This window comes from Plectropomus leopardus, chromosome 21, assembly GCF_026936395.1.
Source record: "Plectropomus leopardus strain MGB_pleo_1.0 chromosome 21, ASM2693639v1, whole genome shotgun sequence".
Taxonomy (NCBI): domain Eukaryota; kingdom Metazoa; phylum Chordata; class Actinopteri; order Perciformes; family Serranidae; genus Plectropomus; species Plectropomus leopardus.
Genome location: NC_142196.1, coordinates 14,943,240 through 14,964,848, shown reverse-complemented (window position 1 = coordinate 14,964,848; position 21,609 = coordinate 14,943,240). Strand labels below are relative to the sequence as shown.

The 21,609-nt window shown below is 42.3% G+C and overlaps 1 protein-coding gene across 3 annotated transcripts in view; it reads right to left on the bottom strand.

The window, feature by feature from the left end:
• ncoa2 (nuclear receptor coactivator 2) overlaps positions 1–21,609 on the bottom strand; it is a 71,124-nt gene that overhangs the window by 26,115 nt on the left and 23,400 nt on the right. For all 3 annotated transcript variants that reach the window (XM_042510085.2, XM_042510084.2, XM_042510086.2), the window contains 5 exons: positions 15,861–15,968; positions 14,172–14,344; positions 8,748–8,851; positions 4,364–4,541; positions 2,639–2,827 (listed from right to left, as the gene is read on the bottom strand). In XM_042510085.2, the coding sequence (XP_042366019.1) occupies positions 2,639–2,827; positions 4,364–4,541; positions 8,748–8,851; positions 14,172–14,344; positions 15,861–15,949 (733 nt within the window). In that variant the 5' untranslated portion in view covers positions 15,950–15,968. The remainder of the gene's footprint in view (positions 1–2,638; positions 2,828–4,363; positions 4,542–8,747; positions 8,852–14,171; positions 14,345–15,860; positions 15,969–21,609) is intronic.

Sequence of the window (21,609 nt, the reverse complement as noted above, 5' to 3'; positions counted from 1 at the left end):
TTCATGAGGAGGAGCAGCTATCGCTGGCAAGGGAAATGATGAAGTGTGACCTTTTGAAGGTGTGTGTGTATGTGTGTGGGTGCATGCATGCGTACGTGCGCTGGAGTGCGTGTGCGTCTCCGGCTGGTCTCACCTACAGTGCCATCTCACACTGATGACACCTCCCCTGGCCCGACATTAAAGATTGCCATCGCTCAATCATGACAGTTGCCTCTAACACACACACCGATGACACCGCCAAGTCCAGGACTGGGGTGACCCCAAAAAGTCTGCCATCCAACTTTCCTGAGCCAGTAATACCCACAATCCCACACATGTTTCTGGCAAAGAAATGCATGCCAAGGCTGACACACACACACACACACACACACACACACACACACACACACACAAACACACACACAAACACACACACACACACACACACACACACACACACACACACACACACACACACACACACACACATTCCTCATTTTGACTTGTAAACAGAGCCTCTTGGGTGGTCTGGCCCTTAGATCTGTGAATCTCTCTCAATTCTTTTGCTTTCCCTCTCCGTCCTTCCTTCCTCCCTTACTTCCTCTGTCTGTCTATGGCTGGACAAATTCCTGCAACTGTAACCACTGATCCTGCCACTCACATACGCATATGCACACATACACACACAAGCACAACTCTGGCCACGGTCCTAGTCACTCTATTTGCCAAAGTATGGCTGGCAAGCAGCTGGTGCACAAAGGAAGCCAGAGAAGGGAAAGACAGGTTGAGAGTTGGAGTGAAACATTAGCATTTTCACTTATTGTCTAAATTAACCACTGAGTTACAGTTTGGCAGTGGGAAGTTATGATTAGTCATCAAAACCACTGAGCAAAAATGATTTAGGTGGTTAAAGTGTAGAATAATGCAATTGTTTTCAGTGCATTACGTATCAGTGCTTAACGTTTTTGGATAAAGGACAGTCACTTGTGATGGACATTTCCTCAAACTACAGCATCTCAAGTTCCAGACTAAAGCCAGGAAAACTGCTGAAAAAGCTCAGTGAACTCTCAGTGACTGAACACTGTAAGGACAGCAGAGCCAACATACAATTTAAAACATTTCCCAGGAAAGGCGAGCAGATGTTTATACTAGTGGCTACCCCAAACGCAGCTCACATATGCTCCAAAAACATGTTCGGAGCGTTGATATGTTGAGAATTATTTGAAGGCAATCAAAAGACCCCTTTACTGATGTAAACAGCTACACCCTTTCCTCGGAGTCATAAGCCCAGGTTTGTGAGGGATGTACATGAATTATAGATAAGCTTTAATGACAGCTGCCCAGCCTCTCGTCTCCCTCGTGTCACTTAACTTTTCATGGATGTAAGCTGAGTGGCACCAGAGCTGCTCCTCCTCAGCTGCGTATATGGCTTTTCACATACAAAGCAAAGACAAAACTTAGCAAATTCTCAATCATCTTTTCTCAAAAAAATCGAAAAGATAAATGGCTACAACTTGAAATCATATCTAAAACCAGTTTCCACTCTGCAGCAGTCACATTCTGAGGTTTCTTACACCCAAAAAAGCAGCTTAATGTTATACTTTGGGATACTTTGGATCTTTTGAAGTGGGTTTGTATGAAGTACTTATCCACAGGCAGTGTGTCACATAAAGTAGATGGCAGGAAGGAGTAATGTACTGCTGTTGAGGGGTCAGCAACAAAACTCAACATCAGTATCAGTTTAAATGTATGCTAAACTTTTGAGTTTTTTCACCGCTTCATCTTGCCATGACACAGCATTTTTTAAAGGGGAATTAAAGCCGTTATCCTCCTCCTACAAGCCTAAATGCAACCTGTGATCCTACAGTGTGTCATTGCTGGAAATTCTCATGTAAAAACTAAAACTTAAGGTGGTCATGCCTTCTCTGTGCAGGCCCTTCAGTGGTAAAGAACATTGCTTAGCTTCTGTTGTGGTACTCCAGCCTGCTTCTCTAAAAACTGTAGGTAATAAAATAACAAAAGATAAGTACCTCATACAACCCCACTTTAAAAGATCCTTTTAACTCTTGTCTTTATCAAGGTTTCATGACAACATAAGCAACTAGATTTCTTATTCTGTCAACTTTTATTCTGCTATCCATTGAAAACCGCAGCAATCAATCTGATGTTAGAGCTACTTATGATTTTGTTGTAGATCTTGCTCTGCAAGACTACTTTGAATTTTATCTTTTTCCCATCTAGACACCTTTTTTATTGTATACTCTGGTGTTCAAAGATAATTTTAGGCTGATTTTAGCAATCTTCCACTCCTCAGTTGTAATAGTTTGTCTCTTGTCTGTACTAACGTGAATGTGAATTTGCAAGGTCTAACAACTTCGGAACATTTCTCACAATTCAGTCTTCTATTCTTAAATTCTCTAATCCCAAAAGGGTCGACAATTGCTCTAGATTTAATCATAAACATAAAAATATGAGATGGCCAAAACTGTGTCTGGTGCTGTACATATAACAGAAAAGGGGGCACTTCAGAGAGTCTCAACAGATCCCAGAACTAATCTTGTCCAAGGTTGATTTGTAGCATCAAACTTTAGTTTTAAATGAACCTAAGACTCTCTATCCACTCTCTTTTCCCACAACATCGTCCCTTCATCTTTCATACCGTCTCCTTCCTCCTTGATGGATTTCGGCTCTGAAACGGCGAAACACTGCATGGTCTCGTATTTCTGCTGCTGAGGCTCATGCTCGTGCGGCTCGTCCTGGTTGTCGCTGTGGGGATTGACCAGCATTCGACAGTTGAACGTGTGACTGTTCCTCCTCGGACCGTCACTGGACCATGGGACCCCATTCACTGTAAAGCGGCAAGAAGGGGACAGGGGAGATTTACAGTGTGGCCTCCTGGGGATTTTATTTGATGAATTTTTTACTGCAGCCAAAAGTGAACAACAAAACAGGGAGCGGCGATGAGCGAGCCAAGAGAGGCTACAACACTGCAAGTGAAAGACATAATGAGAGCAAGAAAGAGAGAATGAAGGCAGAAAAAGTGTAAAAAAGGAGAGAGCAGTTGCTGGGTAGAGATCAGTCATAATGAGCAGTTGGAACCCTGAGCCCTGTGCCATCTATCCACAGCCATGCATCACAGCCAGGCCTCCATATGCATGTCCTCTAAAACATCATTGCCAATCTTCTTCTCTCCAACACTTACACAGGCGCGAGCAAGCACGCATGTACATACGTGTACGAGCAGACGTGCACGCACACACACACACACAAAATAAAAGAAAAAGAAGAAGAGACATGTACAGTCACGCACACAACTCATTTAACTCTAGCAAACTCCCATCACACTCCATCTGGTTTGTGATCTCATTCAGTGCATTGATAATCTCCCAGTATCTGGGACACAGCCCGCTGATCGTTTCCAGGGTACTCCGCTCTGTGCTGCTCTCCCACCCAGATGGCTGGGCACTCAGACCTCAATCCGAAGCACCAGGAGACAAGAGGAGAGGAAGGGGAGAGGGGACTTAGAAAGAGCTCCTGGTGGGGTGCACTGACATACATTAAAATCACCTCTTAGGAGACGTAGAGGTAGGAATTGGAGGAGGTAGGAATGAAAGAGGAGAGAGGAGACTAAGAGGGCAAAACCGGAGGAGAAAAAGAAAAAGGCAAATGTCTGTCTTTCGAAAATATATGGCCTGTTTTCATTAGATGAGCAGTGCTAGCGTAAAGACAATGCTTTTCAGAAAGGATAGGAAATAGGAAAGCGAGAACATGAAAATGGGAACTTGGTGAGGGTGAGAATAACACACAAAGCGCAGAGAAGGGGAAGGAAGGGCATGAGATGAGAATATATGAAGGGAGGGATGCTGCTGACAGGGGAGAGAAGCCGAAAAAGGAAGTTAATTAGCTGAGAAGGGAGGGAGGAGGAAGAGAAGAGCGAGAGCAAATGTCTGGGCTGAGCATCAGCAAAAGAGAAAATGAAGAACCTATAGGTTATATGTACCGTGCCAACCTTGTATATAAAGCTTACATAACACTTTGTATTAGCCAGCTTTCACACACCCTCTCCATAGCAGTTTAAATGTAAACATTTAAGCATTTTAATTAAACTGACAACACAATCAGACAGCCACCTACAACTGTATACAGGGAGAAGAAGAGAGGTGAGGGTGTTAAGAGACAGAAGATGCATACTATGTAAAAAACAAGAGATAGAGCCGGGGTGTGAACAAGCGCCTGCTGAGGTATGAGTGATGCAACATAGAGGACATACACGCGGAGTCGGGAAGAGCGAGAGAAAGATGTGGAACACAAGTGACACAGCGAGACACAAACTGACAGGTGGAAAAAAGCAAATGCTGGCAGGGAAAAGAAGCTCGAGGCTAACCGAGGGATTTGGGCAGCAGGTTCTTGATGAACTCAGCGTGATCCCCGACGTGAAGCACGCTGTAGACACTGGTGTTCATCAGCTCCTCCTGGTTGTAGCGCAAGTACTGGGTCACATTTTCAGACACGAACACGATGTTACCCTCCATGTTCACCACAAAGAAGAAGCCATCCAGGGCCTGCGGGGGTGAAAGAGAGAAAAGTCAGAGAAGAAATTAAATTAAGAAAAGGGAAGTCTCATTTCATTTTTCACACTGACACAAATCTCTGACAGTGAAATGGAAGCAAAGGAGGAGAGTGAAAATATGTTTGACCACCTGTATTTCCCACTAATACTGACTGATAACAAGCCGCTACAACACTGCAGCTGAGCAGGTCAATAAAGGCCTAATCCAACCATGATATGCTTTTCTCCGCTCATAGATTATTGGGATAATTTCACTGTTTCAGCCTCTCACATCCAACACTATGAGCTAAATTTAGTACACAGCTTTGTAAATTGCTAAAACTCCAATTATAAATGCAGAGGAAGGTGTTTTGCAATCTTTTACTTTATGTGTATCTTTGGTTGCGGTTAAAAGAAACTCATTTTAAAAATGTTAAAAAAAAAAATATTCAAGGAACTGGTTTGTAAATAGCTGGTTTCCTTATTGTTAGCTTATTTTCTTTAGTGTGTGCCACTTGTGCCTCTCGTGATTGAGCTGAGGTTACTGTGCATCACCTGGCATGCACATTCACTACTGAAATTTTCCTATTAAATTGTGTAGATGTGCAGCAACTCTGCATTGTGTCTAATAAGAGGCAATTAGTTCAGTGTGTGCTGGGCAGATCAATCACTCCTGCAGATGCTCAACATCAGTGTTGCCGATAGAAAGCAAGATAAAAGCATGTGCCAGCAGCGATTGGAGGATGTGAAGGAGGAGGAGCACTTAATTGAAAGAATACAGCCCCAGGTCAGCCATTACACACAAGATGGTGTCAATTAGGCCATCAAATCACCCAGAGCCCTTAAAAGGGAATTCTGGTAGTTGTAAAGCTGTAAAATCTGGTGTCAAGATAAGAGACGAGGGACTCCTGCCAAGGTGTTTGCTCCACACCTCTGCTTCGATTGTCATTACCAACATACCGCACATACAGTTTACAGTACATGGCTCTATATTGATTTAACATAATGCTTATTGGGAATAGCATATTTAGTTGTCTCACCCTCCTGCTGATACAGAACACTGTGTACACCTATAATCATCTGCCTGTCTCTGTAACTACGCCGCCTAACATACCTACACTCAACCAGCAGGCGCAACGTCACACATCCCAGGTTACACATGATCACACTGGAACATAAGTTTTCCCTTGCCTGCATTAACACAGCACAAGCTGAAAATAGACTTAAGGGGATCTCATCTATCACTGCGTGAAGCGGCGTGTTCCAAAACGCAACATGGCTATGCGAGTCCACCCTGTGTGAAGAAAGGCCATGTACTGGACAAGTAGGGCAAACAGAAACAGAGCAAACACTCTTTAGTGCCAACTCCTGCCTCCTTCCAGACACTGTTGAATAATGCTGTTGGTCAATACCTTCATTTATAATGCCCTGATTAAATACACACTGTAGAGGGGACCAAAGCCGATACAAATGAATACACTCTAAATAAATACACTCTGAGGCACCATACTCCCCATGTTCCATTTTACACCTAACCTATTGTCTTGATATATAACCCTATATTGCTTAAACTCCCATAGCAATGTACAGTAGGTAGTAAATTGTTATAGCAGAGGAAATAGGGTCTGGTCAACTCCCATCTCCCCTCTGGGTATTACTGTTATTTATGATATGATAGTGGTGCTTTGAAAACAGGGTCTGTCTTCACATAAATCCTTGCTAAACACGCTGTATTTTCAGCATGACAAAGCATGACTATTTTGCTAACAACAATTCAAACAGGCCTCTTGTAGGGCTGAATATAAAATTTAGATATTTTTTGGTACAGATAGAAACGTGACCACACTGCAGTGTTTCCCACAAAATTACTGTTTTGTTCTTTGTGTCTGTGTGTTTTTTGTACCGTTCTGTGTCCCCTCTCTAAATCTCAGTGTTTTTGTGGGATGTGAACTCACGCAGGTAGAACTCGTCATGAGGTCTTTTTTCCTCAGCTGCAGTTTGTGGAGTTTGAGTCACGGGATGGATAATTGATCAGTCGATCTGATCACAGCTGGTCAGATTAGATCAATGGATGAGAGGACAGGTATTACAGAAGGGAGTAAATCCAAACTTTTAGACCCAGCACAATGAATGTTCAAGTTTCACTTTCACTGCATCTGGTGCTCTGCGGCTCCCTTTGTGCCCAGAGTGCGCTATGTGCTCCAAGAGTGTAATGGTGGTCCAGCTCCAAAAATTGAAAATCTGTTTGTGGGAGCAGATGTTTTAATGAATGAATGAGTGGAGAGCACTGCACTGAGTCTTGAAAACTGTCAAATACGTAAATCTGGCAACAAATATCTGACTAGATTTGTACTTGTTCTTATGAGTACTAATTTAAATGACAATTTTGCCAATTTCAGGCTGTATTACAGGTACTTGTGACTGGACAATGCTTAACTTTTGCTTCTTTGGTTAACTGATCAGGGTTTTGTAAATATACTATTATATTTTTCAAATAAGGATATCAAAATAAGCATTGTTTTTGTATTATAATCAAACTCTGGCATCATATTGGCACTAGTATTGGAAAAAATTCAACATACTCTGCTCTGGTCTCTTCTGTTCTCTGATAATGTCGTCACACCACACAACAGCAACCATACAGAGCAATCTACCAGGAATGCAAACTACATGCCACAGCAGTCATGTGACAGAACAAGACTTGCCCCCAGAGGGTTAAAACAACTGTGCATTAATGTTTTTTCACGGCCCTCTCCGTCTTCCTACGCTTGCATGAGAGTAGGCAGCAGAGAGCCTTGGAGGAGGGTCACGGGGCGCGTGGGTGCATTTCCTGCCGACAGCCATTCTCCTCAGAGCATCCTGTAATGAGCCAGGGCTGGGGGACGGGCAGAGACGTGGCTAGAGCGAGAGGGTGTGAATGGCCGATTGCTGTGTTTTGGGGCTGCTGACAGATGGGAAAGCATGCAGGCTGCACCGGTCTATATTTAGCCGCGAGTTAGTATGTCGATTCAGTGACGCTGGACCAGGAGAGCTATAAATATTCCATGACAGGACAGATCTAGAGGCAAATGAAGAGAAGATGGGGAGGGAGAGAGAAAAGAGGACTGAACAAGTAAGAGAGAGAAAGGGAGGGAGGAAGTGAGTGAGAGGAGAGGCTCAATGGACTGATTCATTCGCCAGGCTGTTGCTTTCTTTCCCATTATACGTAAGCACTTCAGTGGCCCTCCACAGGACAACGAGGCCATTGCTCCGCTCGGTGATTTACAGCCAATCGGGGGCAGATACAAGATGCTGGCAGCTTTTGCACCACACAGCTACACTAACACACAACCACTACTAACCCATTTGGGATTGTTTTCTGTGGATAGCACTCTTCATTTTTTACCAATCATGATTTAAAGAGAAAAGTAGATCTAACGCACACCGAAGGCGTTTTTTTCCCTTTGCGATTAATTTGCATGTAAATACATTTTTTTGAAATGTTGTTTTTGTCATTAGTACTTTCACACGGCAGGGTTTCCCACACATTCATTTTTTTGTGGCGGCCGGCCACAATATCAGCATTCACAGTCGCAGTTTGATTTTCTAGTTTTGGAGCTGAACTGCTCATTCGGAGAGCTGTTGGAAAATACATACATAAACACACACACACATATATATATATATATATATATATATATATACACACTTCAATTCAATACACACATGGATTCTAATTCTGTGGGAAACGTTGCAAAAAATGTAAATATTATGCATTTAAAAAGCAATATTTAGTCTGAATTTCTCTGAACTTTTGCAACCAATCCAGCTCCACTCCTTGCTTTCTTTCCTTTCACAATAAAGCCCTAGACATATAAACTTCCTAACTGTTTATCAGAGTAAACTTAAATTCACTTACAGCATTTTGCTAAAAGGAAACTAAAATAAATAGCTTTCAGTAGCTTCGGCTATACAACTTACCTCAGACAGATTACCAGATGCTGCTTTGGATGTGAATTCGCATCACTGCATTAAATGTTTTATTAAAAGACTGAGGCAAATGTTGCAAATTTGCATCCCTACGGATATGAGTAGCTCTGAAGGAAAATATTCCCAGGCAAGTTCTTTTGCACTTTTGTGTCATTTAAACATTACGCCCCCAGTGTGTAAAGTATGAGTGTTCAGTGTGTGGTAGTTTGATATGACACTATGAATAAGCAAGAGAACGCCCTCTACCCACCTCCAGCATCATTGGTCCCAAGGCATCTTTGTCAATCACACTTTGGCCTGTTGATGAGACATCAGCCTTCTGTACCTCCTCCTCATTTGCTGCTGCAGCTTTTTCTGTTGACAGGAAAGTCAGTGACAAAAGTTTAGAGGCAAAAACAGAACTCTGATCAAGAGAATAATAGTTTTAATTTTATGAATTTAATGTCAACATCCCTTATAGTTACAATAACTAAGGTGGTGTTATGGGGAACAAAACTGCATCACAAAACATAACCCCAAAACATGCAGGTCAGAGAAACAATTTTCGCTTTTGCCCTAAAATTGGTCCATATACTTTAAAGAGGTCACTTGTTAACAAGACTTTGAACAAGTATCTTTCTACAAAGCAAACACATTTTGTTCCTTTGTCAAAACAAGTTGCCATGGCTCAAACCCAGGCACTGAGCAGCGAGTGAGAGTGAAAGGTTGCTGTAAATGACTGTGTTGGAGCATGCGGTGACCACACTGGTGGCAGCTGCTGGATGGCTGCATGTGCAAAAAAAGAAGAAAAAAAAAAGAAAAAGGCTATTATGAAAACACTGATACTGTGTAAACAACTCATGCTCCAAATAGAGCTGTAAGTTGTTACTAAGCGGTAAAGCAGAAAAGGCAGACCTTAGAAATATTAAGCTTTTTCGATTTGAGGTAAATAAACACAACTCACAGTCATAAATGAAGAGACAGGGTAGCACAAAATTGTCACTATTACTTCAACAACACAGTTCTCAACAAAACATGGGTTAAATATTTAAGCCAGTCTGATATTTGTCAAAGCAGTTTGATCAGAGGTATATGACCATGATTTCAGAGGGACATAAACTATGAATAGTCATTTGAGAGCCTTCATTTTGAAGCGTTTCTATAGAACCACCGGGAGAGAGACTGCCTTTCTCAGATAACTTAGCTGGAAGTGTCCTCCTGTGACTGCATACTCCTACTGGATTTCCAAGAATGGATATAGAGAGTACGACTTGTTGCTCATACAGGTACTTGTAATCTGCAACCAAAACTGGACCTTCGTAAAATACATTTGCAGTGATTTTACGAGCTTTGCAAAAATGTTCCAACATGACGAGCACCTTTGAATCCACTGCACAATAACCATTAAATTGTAGTGATTATTTGGTTTATTTGGGAGTGAAAATCAAAATATCCTGTGTGCTTGTGTACCTGCACTATGGTGTTGCGCATTTGTCCATGTGAGTGATTGGGTTAATAACCATGCAGAGAAGCCTTATGTTCAGCGCGTAGGCTGCCCTACTTTTGGAGATGATGATGAGAGGCGGAATATGAGTGGGCTGTTGGGGGGGACACATTTAACTGTCGCACCATGCCAAGAAGAGGGCTGACCATATGGTGAGAGAATGTTGTGGTGAAAAGCAAACAAAATCATGTCCTTCCTCTCTTTTTTTGGGTGTAGATGTGTGAACGCTGACACAAATGCAGGTTTCCCCCCCTGCTCCGTGGGCTCGTGAAACACCACACAGGCCCACATTCATCTCTTTCAGCATTAATGATGTGTGCATCAGCAGGACCTCTCCAGGCCCAGCGGGGCCCAGTATACCAGCACAGCTGCCCTGGGTACAGACCCATCACTCAATGTCAGTGCAGCCCTCACTGGCTCTCTGTCCGTCTGCACAACTGTGCCACAGATAGAGGGAGGGCCTGTTTATTTATAAGGGTTATGTCTGGTAATTAGGGCTGCAACTAACAATTATTTTCATTATCGTTTAATCTACCCATTATTCTATGGATTGAAGGTCCAGTGTGTACAATTAAGGGGATATATTGGCAGGAATTAAATATAATAAGCATGTTTTCTTTAGAGAAAAATCACCTGAAAATAATAATCGTTACCTTAGAATTAGCCATTAAAATCTCGACAGGGAGCGGGGTCCTTGTCTACAGAGATCCCTATGTTGCACGAACATGTTACTACAGTGGCCCAGAATGAAGAAACCAAACACTAGCTCTTGAGGGGGCCGTTTCTGTTTTTGTGTCTGCTATAGTAGTTACAACCCCCTCCGCGATGAGAACATCAGACAATCATTGATTTTTTTTTTTAATTTGAAACTGGTTTATTCAATGTTTTTACCGGTTTAAATTACCAGGTCTGTTTGTTTTGGAGAGGAAGAGACGTCTGCTGATAATTTGGCTCCTGCTAATAACCTCCTAAGCGTCTGGATCTCTAGTTATGAGTAAAAAAGGTGAGCACACATTAGCAGGTGCTGAGCTAAAGGCTCGTCTCTGACGTGCCAAACAGCTTCGGAGAAAATCTGATTTGTAACGTCAAACTACTTTATTCAGTGTTTTTACACGTTTTAATCACCTAGTCCGTTTGTTTTGGAGAGGAGGAGACCTCTGTGGATAAATTGGCTCACGGTTAAAACGTCCTTAAGAAAGAACATTGAAGGAAATCTAAATGTTAACTTTTTGCAATCTACAATCCTCAATTCAAGATGTCACTAAATCTCACACACTGTTCCTTAATAGTGAAATTCACTCTGTGTCATTTCCCACAGCCCAAGATGATGCCTTCAAATAGCATGTTTTATCTTACCAACAGTTCAAAAACTACAAAACCTTTTTGATCATCGTGTGAGAAAGAAAAGCATCAAATTCTCACAGAGGCATGAAACCAGCTTAAATTACTAAAACAATTCTCTTAAGACTTAGATAGTTGCCAATTACCTCTGTCAATTGAAATGTTGCAGCTTCATTGGTAATAACTGCTACATAATCTTAAACATCCGCCATATAGTTCCTCCATTTTGTCTCGCTCTTATTTTACATGTAGTTATGTAGCGAAATTCTTCACAAATGTATGATGAATAAAAATAATGTACTAAACTATCTCCTGGCTGCAGCTCAGCAGCTTCTGTATATGTATTGCTGTGTTGGCACGAGCGAGCAGTTAAGAGTGTAAAGGAAGCTGTTAAACTCTCGGCTATGCCCTTATTTTACAAGTGCTATAAAGATATCATAACTCAACATATTGTCTATTAAGATGCAACAAGCTGGAAACTGAAATCAAGCCAAGCCTGTGATAGTGAGCACACAACTCCACCCTGATTTCAATTAGAGAAAATGTATGCAGACAGCATGAGGAACAAACAGGGATGAATTAACAGCTGTCGGTAGGAGGCCGCTTTTTTCAAAGGCCATCATCGCTGCGTTGCACTTCTCTGCAGGGCTGTGACACCCATCAGTCAGAGTTATTCACTCACATTAGTGTAATTTAATACATTCAGTAACGTCACCATAAACTAAGAATATCTTTTACATAGTAATGATGCTCTCGGGGGGGGGGGCAATAACAGAGAGATTGTGTGCTACAAACAATACTAAACAGATGGCAGATGAGATGCAATGAAAAGGACAAATGGCGCTCGCACCATGATGTAACATCTACTTTAAGCATAAAGACGTCTAAATGAGCTTTCAGTGAATCTGGTTCAACAAGTGCAACAAGAATTGATGCCCCTCTGAACTGTGCAAGATGAAGTGCAGAAGCTCTCCATGTTAGCTATAAAAAAGGTGTCTCTTGCTGGCCACCGAGGTCAGGAGAAAAAAGCAGAAAAGCAAGGACTGTTTGGCCCTTCCTTCAGTGGTTGCTGTACAAACACAATTATGCCTTCAGACGCAGGCAGGGGATGTCACTCTAGCCTAGCGTAAAAAAAAAAAAAAGGAATGGTTGGAGGGAGAGAGGGTTGAGGGGAGGGAGGGAGTGAGTGTGGAATAAGACAGTAGAGTGGGGGAGGGACGGACAGACGGTAGCCAGAGTTTGTGTGTGATTTTTGCATCACATTGCTCACCATTACATAACGCTTGGCTCTGTGAGTCACATAAAACAAGATGACATCATCAGCCGATCTGATTCATGTACACCTCAAGAGGGCCACTCTTTGTCTACCAGTCACTCAGCTGCTTTTCTTCTATGCACGGTCCAAGCTGTTTCATGATTTAGTGTTCGCCATAATGTTTATCTCAGGAAAGCTACAACCTTTTTTGCTATGCTTGGATCTGTAAGAACAGAGAAAAAAAAAACTTGGACTCCATTGATCTTGGTCTGACCATCCAACAAGAAAAAAGTAAAAAGACAGACCTCAACTAATTGCTAAAGATTACTAAAAAGGAGAAGCTGGCAAATACATCTGCACAGTCTGATCCCTTTGCCTGATGTTCTGGCTCTGGATGGAAGTGGGAAAGACCTGCAGCCAACAAAAAAAACTGCTCCGGTTCATCCACATTATATGATGAAGTGATGGAGAGACACTAATAACATTAATTACTGTGTGTGGAGAAGATCCCAAACAATAATATTTGTGCCATTAAATCTGTTGCTTCTGCTGGCACCTGTGGTTATCTTGGAGCCTTTCAAACCACAAATTTAGTATATTCGTTTTTAGTTAATTTTGCTTTCATCAGCCTGACATCCACTGACTTGCAACTAACTGGTAAATTTTTGTGAAAAAAAAAAACAAAAACTAAAATGACATGAAATACAAGAGGCCTCATCTTTTAGTCCAGTGCTCCATTGATTCAGCGTGCGCTTTAGTGCCAAATTTCAAAATAATATCCATTTAGATGTTGTAAAAAAATGGTTTCTGATGTAAATGTCTTTTTTTAGTTTATTTTCAGATGGCTTTTTTGATAGACGGGCAGCTAGCCACATTAACATGCAGAATCATAGTGCCCACTGCCCACCCTCCTGTCTCCACTAGCTAGCTTTTGTCACACCGCCCATGGAGAGCGGGAGCTAGTTCATTCACGATTTCCACTTGTGACATTGCAACAACTCCAGTCTTACCCTAAATTGACCCGGTAAGAAAAAGGCTTCTTTTTGAGCTGCAAAATCCCTTGAGTGCAATGTTAGCACCACAAGCCATGCTGACACTGCTAATGGTGCTAACAGAGCTAGCAGAGATAGTTAACAATGAAAGGAGTTTGTGGCTCAAAACTGAGTCCGTTACTCACTGGGTCAACCTCGGGGAAGACCGGATGCTGGGCACAATGTTTTCACAGCCACGCTGTTGGGTTGGGAAAGTTTTACTAGCAGTAATCACCAAATGAGTGGTGCCGTTAGTTAACTCTGACCAAACCTGGATGGCGTGCAGTGCAGTAAACTGAAAAGTAGTAAAATTAGCTGACATGCGTAACCTGTCAGATATATTCTTTTCAGTTAACTGATTACCACTTAAGCGTTGGCAACCCTAATTCAAACCAATGTCAAACGCATCTGGTCTTTATTGAGGCTGGGCTTGGTATATATATTGGTTTTATGTCTTAAAAACCTGAAGGGAAAGATTGCAGATAAAAAGCTTCAGAAAATCAGTCAGCTGAAAGGTAATTCGACAGACGGAGAGAAAGTGTCAAAAATCATTACAGGTCGTACCTTGCTCCTTTATTTGTCTGATCTGTTTCACAGTTTCCTTCAGGATTGCACATTTGTCAGGCTTGACATTGAAGTTGTCGATGTCATTGAAGTTGGCGAAGATCAGCTCGGCGAGCTCTTCGATGTATTTGTTCTCATGCTCGCGGTTGCGCTTCTCGTTGCTCCGCTTTGGACTGCAGAGTCAAAGAGAAGACGGGGGTGAGGGAATGCAATGAAGAAGACAGTAACAGCAGGAGGGATGAAAGTAAAGAGGTTAAAGTGTGCGTAAATGTATGTGTGACAAGAGCAATTCTACCACAATAATTGAATGAAAGAGCAGTAAAAAAAGAACCGGGAGCAGGGCAGAAAAGATCAATCTACAAAACTACAGCAGGGTTGAGCATTCGCACACATCTCTGGACATGAATAAAGAGCCCTCTCAGTTTCATAGCTGCCAAATGACACATCCACTGCAAACCCTGGCATGGAGGAGAGTCAGATGAGGGATAAGGCTAGGGTCAATTATTCTCCATATGGCTTGAAATATATCTCTAGGCCTCTTCTTTGTGCCAACATGGAGCACTGCATCAATAAAGAAAACCCCCGTTCTTGAGTGCTTGTCTTCAGATGAATTATGCAGATTTATTGTACAGACTTCAATAGTGCTCCAGGGTTTTCTGCCACAATAGCATACAGCCATTCGTGGTAACCACTAGGATGTTACTGTACAACATATTTTAAGTGGCTGGAGCTTGACTTGGAGCATCTTCAAAACTCTGACATCATCTTTGTTTAATGGGTGATGGATGGTTTAGCAACAAGCATTATTCCAAAGTTACTGACCACACACTTGTGACGGAGAGGCTGACTCTAGAGCCGACCTTTGCTGCCCAGAAATGACTGTATTTCCCACATATTTTTCAAGTTTCAAGTTTACAAGATTAAATGACCACTTCATCCAATATTCAAAAAAACAGATTTTTTCTCTTACTTGCAGTGCTACCTGTCAACCTCGATTGTTTGTGTCAAGAGTTGTTGAATATCAGCTGTTGAGATGTCTTCCTTCTCCTGAATATAACTGCACTTGGCTTGAGGCGCTCAAAGTGCCAAAAAAAACATTTAAAAAACTCAACATCAATATCTCTTTTTTCTAGAAAATTACCACCAAGTTACTCAAAATAATCCCCAAACCTTGTTGTGAGCAGTTTCATGTAGGAACTATTTTCTCTGTACTGAACTACAGCGACCAATTGTATCTCCACGCAGGTGATTAGGTTGCATGTACTGATAGCTCGTGGCGTAAGTGTACATCTACTGCTAGTTTATTTAATACCACTGACTTCGCTGATGTCACAGCTCAGCTGAGGAAGATGCCAATAATGTTTACATCTGGTGCTGTCACGAGCACGAGTCTCTTGTTAATGAGTAGAAGATCTTGTGTAACCAGATCATGATTTCTGAAAAGACACATTACCATCTAGTTCCATATTTGAGAGAAGGTAGACATCTCGACGGCCGATAACTCCAAAACTAGGCAACCCACATCAAAACTATCTGAATGGATAAATAAGCACTACAGGTAAGAGGTATAATATGTTTTTTTTTTTAATATTTGGGGGTAAACTAACTCTTTAAATAAAGTTAAAACGTCTCCAAGTGGGAGACATCTTTGGGGAAAATCTGCCTTCTTGCCCGGGGTACAAGTCTTACCTGGGTCCTAAAAGTTCGGCAGAACATTCTTTGCGTTTTCGCGACTCTGCCCTGGCAGGGTCAGATGAGTTTTCACCGACTCCACTCATCCTCAATGCATATCAGCGTCTGAAAAATGAACAAACAGAGACAAAAACTGTTTTAGAAATGCAATGTATGAAAACATTCAACATCTGATGTACCGACTGCAAACTCCAACAGCAGAATGATGCGGAGGCCACTTATATGCTGTAGGTGTGTACGCATGCCAACACAGGCATCTGCATACAACACACACATTCACACAATCCTGCGCTGGGGGCACAGGTTGATCCACTCCAGGAGAAATGAGTGAAAATGGAGCAGAGAAAGAGATTCAATCATTTCTCTCTGATGGTGCAGCTCTCCCCAGAGACACTGAAATGAGAACACGGCGCTTTGCCCACAGCACCAGACTGCGCGCTCAACCATGTACCAAGAAAAGCCCATTCGTTACACGATACCAAGCAAAGCCAGCTCGCAGTAAGAGCAAAGCAGGTTTATAATCACAACATGTGTCCGTGTTTACTGCGTACCTCTGAGAATGCGTACCTGTAGTAGTTTGTAAGTGCCACTCAAAAATGAAATGTTACAATAATATCCTGTCTGCTCTTTCTGAAATGAAGTGACAGAACATGCGATCTTAGTCAGTAAAAACTCTTGTTGTGACTGTTTTGTGCAATCCAAAGTGACAAGCTGGCTGAGGGCTGTTTCTGCTTCCCTGCAATTTAATGCCATCAAGATCCAGTACAAATGTATGTGTTCTTCATCTTCATAGTACTTCACAACTATGTTGAGCATCCATACCAACATACTGTATATTTTATTCTGCTCCTACTCTTGCCCTGCGAGTCAGCACAGACTGAACTTCATGCCACTTAATGAAAGACAATCAATTATTGATCAAAGTAATTTCTTATTAATCACCACCACATCTGCAACAAAATTTGATGGTGGCTAATGGATTTGGATTTCAATATCGGGCAATATCTACTGCATCGAATATGTGAACACTTGTCCAAAACAAATGGTGACATTTAAAAAATATATGTATGAAAATTATTTCTTCTTACAAGATGTGTGATGTGCAGCCCTATTTGCTTTAGACAGAGACAGAAAAAGAGACCAAGAAGGGGAAAAAAAGAAAGTTTTTTTTAACCCCCCCCCCGCACAGTGTACAGGCTCGGGGCAGGCTGTGTTGTGATACACTCTCAGCCACTCTAACCATGGAAACGGCTGTGACACACACCGCTCACTGCTCAGCCATTACATAAGGCATAACAGAGTACAGCGCAGCACAATGTAGAGCAGAGTGGAATAGCATAGCTTAGCACGAGCACGCTAAACTAAAAAGGGAGCTAGTGACCATGCAAACTTGAGTCTGGCTCCCTCCTGGCCTGGAGTGACCTACTTTAAGATAATGGTAGGGTCTGCTCTCACATGGATGAAGTCAACGCTGTGGTGATTGGCCAGAGAGGCAGGGGAGACTCTGAAGGGTAAAATCCATTTCCACCCTTCTGTTGACAAGTGAGTACTATTGGCCTGTACAGTGTATGTACAGGTAATGAACACAAACGTCACGGTGCATGTGTCCTTGCATTACACTCTTCTGAATGCCATCAGGGTGCCTTTATGCTGTGGCACTGTGCTGTCCACTGAAATTATAACAGTCTCTATAGCAGAGGTTATGCGCTTTTATTAATGACAACAGAAACAGGCCATTAAAACTCTCATGGCTAAGTGGCACTCTCTGTTCCTATTGGTTGTAACTGAGCTTTCCAGCACAAGTTACCATGGGGATTTTAGACCTGATTGGTTGTGCTTGTCCCGCTGGGCCGGATATGATTGGTTGCCTTCGTCTCCTTGACATGGCAGTAATGATGGGTCAGTGTACGTTGAGACAAAAAAAGGGAGACTGGAAGTACCAGGCACGTCTCAATGACACCAACACAGACAGTCAGACAGCCTGGCAAGAAGGCTGGCAGGCCGTTTTTGTTGCTGGGGAGTCCGGTCTTTGCATAGGCAGACTAGTGAGGGATCTCTAATCCTAGAAAATGCTCCACATCTCTGGGCAGCTATAAACAGCTGGGCACTGGTGTTAGCACTTACTGTACAGAGCTGTGTCACTGAGTTAATTATCAACATCGGCCACTAGGGGAGACTTCATCTTTGAACTAAGCTCAAGCCGTCCTGCCAAGGCTCTCACAGGCCACAGAAAGCCCAGAACTAAGTGAATGGTAACATTTTTCTTCAATGTTTCTTTGTTTACAGGATTCATACAGACAATGTCAACTCAAATTCAAGGACATTCAAATACTTTTTCAAGCACCCACCCAACCTACTGTAAAGGATGAAGTTTGTAAAGGCCTTCACGGGTCTAAAATAAACTAATTATCAATTAACTGATTAGTATTATTCACTGATGTGCAGAAAAAGAGTAGGAGACAAACACAGAGTGCAAAGTATGGCACAACTGTGAGTAAAACTTGTGCTTACTGCCGACGCTGCTCTGGTATCAATGTTTGGTAGGCTAGCGAAACTACCTGGTGGTGACTTATTACTTGCGCAAACACTTTGGCAATCTGAGCTCACAGCACTCATATGGCATCAGAAAATAATAGCAAGCATGGCCCAATTTTAAATACCGTTCTTGAAATAATTTACAGTTACAGCTGTGCAACCCAGCAAGTATTGTGTCAAATTCAAGTATTTCAAGCATCTAAAGCACCGTGAACAAATCCTGTGTTGAGGACACACTCTCTTCTCTTTCTATAACACGGGCTATAGAAGACACTGACATGATGTTGATACAGGTTCTAAAGAGTTAAACCGTGGGTTGAAAAATGTTTAAAAGGAAGAACACTTTGTTTCTACTGCCTATTGTTATTTAATTTACTACATTTTGCTCCAGTATTATAAGGGAAGAAGTATTAAGGGGGAAAACACTAACCAACTGCAAACCATTGAAAAAATGTTTTTTTACAGCTACATTAACGCAAAACTAAGCAAGCATTAGCTTTAGCTAACATGAAGATACACAGTATTAGTATTCGTCCTAAGTGATTGGATTACAAGTTGACAGCTTAAAGTACAGGTGTGAATGAAGCAAACGTGTCCTGGGCCATATTGGAGGACCACCTACTCAGCTGACAGCTTTATTATCTGACTCCCAGCCGGATAGGCAGATATTCTCTTGCGGCTTTTAGACAGGTTAGACGCAGCACTAAAGGACCATCCTGCTCTCCTTCAGTCACGCAGCCATGTCGTCTGCCTGGTTAGCACGAGTTAACAGACCAGCAGCATCAATATTGTAATGAACCAGCTGATGTTTAGAAAGGTGAACAGTGCCAAAGAACTAACAACGCTCAAGACGGTCAGGTTTCGCCGCACTGGAGCATGTGTGTGTGAGTGTGTGGCAGATAGCAACAGAGCAGCTTCGATGCAGCAGAGCCATGTGCCACTAAATGACACTAAAATGCAACAGAGACTTTTAAAAGTTTAATTACCAAACTATTTGGGTTCAAACATTTATCCGCCAGTGCTGCCGATGGCCTTTCAAAAGTAACTCGCCAAGTGAATAACCTACCCACATTTGACACTTTAACTGGGTTACTTTAGTGTGTATGCTGGTCAGTTGGTCCTGTCACTGTGTGTTTTCAGGCGGACTTTCACCAACTGTCCCTGGCATGGAGCTCACATTCCCTCAGCAGTAGTCTTCTACCGATGATATTATGTACGTGTCTATTTGCATACAGAGCTGGTAAGTGAGGTCCGCCCACAATTGGTCAATCAAAACGCATGTGAAGACACACTCTTCACATACGCCAGGTGTGAACAGGTTTGAAATTACCTCTAGGCCATCTTAAAAGCTGCTGTTAGATGGCTAATATGGCTGAGTATAAGTTCTTGCATGTGTAAGAGACATCCATTGGTAAACCTGTGCTGTGTGCAGATATCATTGACTCACAGCAATGTAGGGTAAGTGGGGGCTGGGTAAGTAACCTCATTATATGTAGAACTGATTGGCATATTCTGGAGGGCATCTACCAAATTTGCAGTTCATCAAGCTGTCAGCTCATTTAGTTCATTAGTATCGTAAGTTGAGACATATGGCCCATCAGTCACTGCGGGCTACCTTCTGTTAGTCATAGACAGTGTGAAATCATTGTTCACACAGGGAGGATGAATCAAAGAGATGCTGCTTTTGAATAAATATTTAAAAACTCAACCAGGCTTGACTATTGAAGGCTTCTACTTCAGCTGCTCAGACCATATTTACGTTAGAGTATGAATGGGTGCAAAGGGTAAAAGTAGAGGTCTCAGATATTCAAATTTTTGGAAATATTCAAGAAAAAGTCTGTGTGACATCCTTTTCTTAAAAGAGAGATGCACTTGAACTGCTATCTGCAGTTTGCTGTTGCTGGCAGAGCTTGGCATGCTGACCATCACTGGGAAAGAACATACTGAGGACCTGACTGGAAATGACGCCAGGGTCTCGAGGTATATTGGAGCAGATAGCCTTCCATGCAGTTGTTTTTGCTACTTTGAAGTTGTGATGAGCTTAGATTTCCACTGTAGTAAACACCTCTACCCAGACTCCCCCTCTTTCCATCTCTCTCACAAAAACACAAGCTTATAAGACAGCAACCATAATTGTATGTTTGTGTGCTGACAGGTCAGCCCTGCCAGCATGAACTCAACACCTCTCACTTCATTACAGGTTTTCATCTTCATCACGGCCTATCTGTGTGACCGACTCACATGGTTAAATGAAGGGTTGTGTTATTAAACCACTGCAATGACCGCAACTCCTTGATGATTTTCCAATATTACAGCCTGTCTATTAGAACGATGCACTACAAATGAGATTTTACTATAAAACTACACAATAAGCTAGGAAATATGAAATAATATTTACTTTAAACTGCATTTTACCACACGGCTACTCACCAAACAAGAAAACACTACACACAGATAAAGACACAAGTTAAAGTTTGAAAAATCAATTGACTTTGAAAGCACTAGGTGCACTTGGGGGAGGTGATCATAGGTGTGTGTCATTGCTTATGTCTTGGGTGTCACAAGAGCAGACTCTCCAGGACTGAGCTGGAGCCAACCAGTCTGGCGAGGGAGGAATGCAGAAACAACTAGGAGCTGCTGCTGCTGCTGCTGCTGCCCGGAGAGCTCGAGATGACAACGTTTTCCCCATGTCAAACTCAGCTGGTACAACCTGTACAAGACACGCTGTAGCCGACTGCAATAAACACCTCAAACACACAACAAATTAAACCTTTAAATGCACCTGTGCAGCTGAGAGGCTGTCTGAATGACATGACACAAACTGTTTCAACTCACAGAGGGCACACACTAGCGGGTAATATTACTCTGCAATGGAGGTTTTGGCTAAACAGTGACGCCAAACGACGTGGTGACATGGTGCTGCTGGCTGCAGGGGGACTCCCAACCAGTCAGGATGGCAGTATGTTGTAACTGTTCAAATTTCAGAAATTCACGGTCAAAGGTCGACAGATGTGGAGCTGCATCTCCCGTTTGTCTGTTTTACAACATGTATGACAGAGACGGAATAATCGTTTTTATTGCAGCAAATTGTCTCTAGAGGACTAAAAAAGTATTTGATTTTGTTATTTTGGTAGACTACCATAAGCTGAAGTTGAATTTTCATTATTAATAAATTATATAATAAAAAGTCGACACTTACTGTGTTGATACA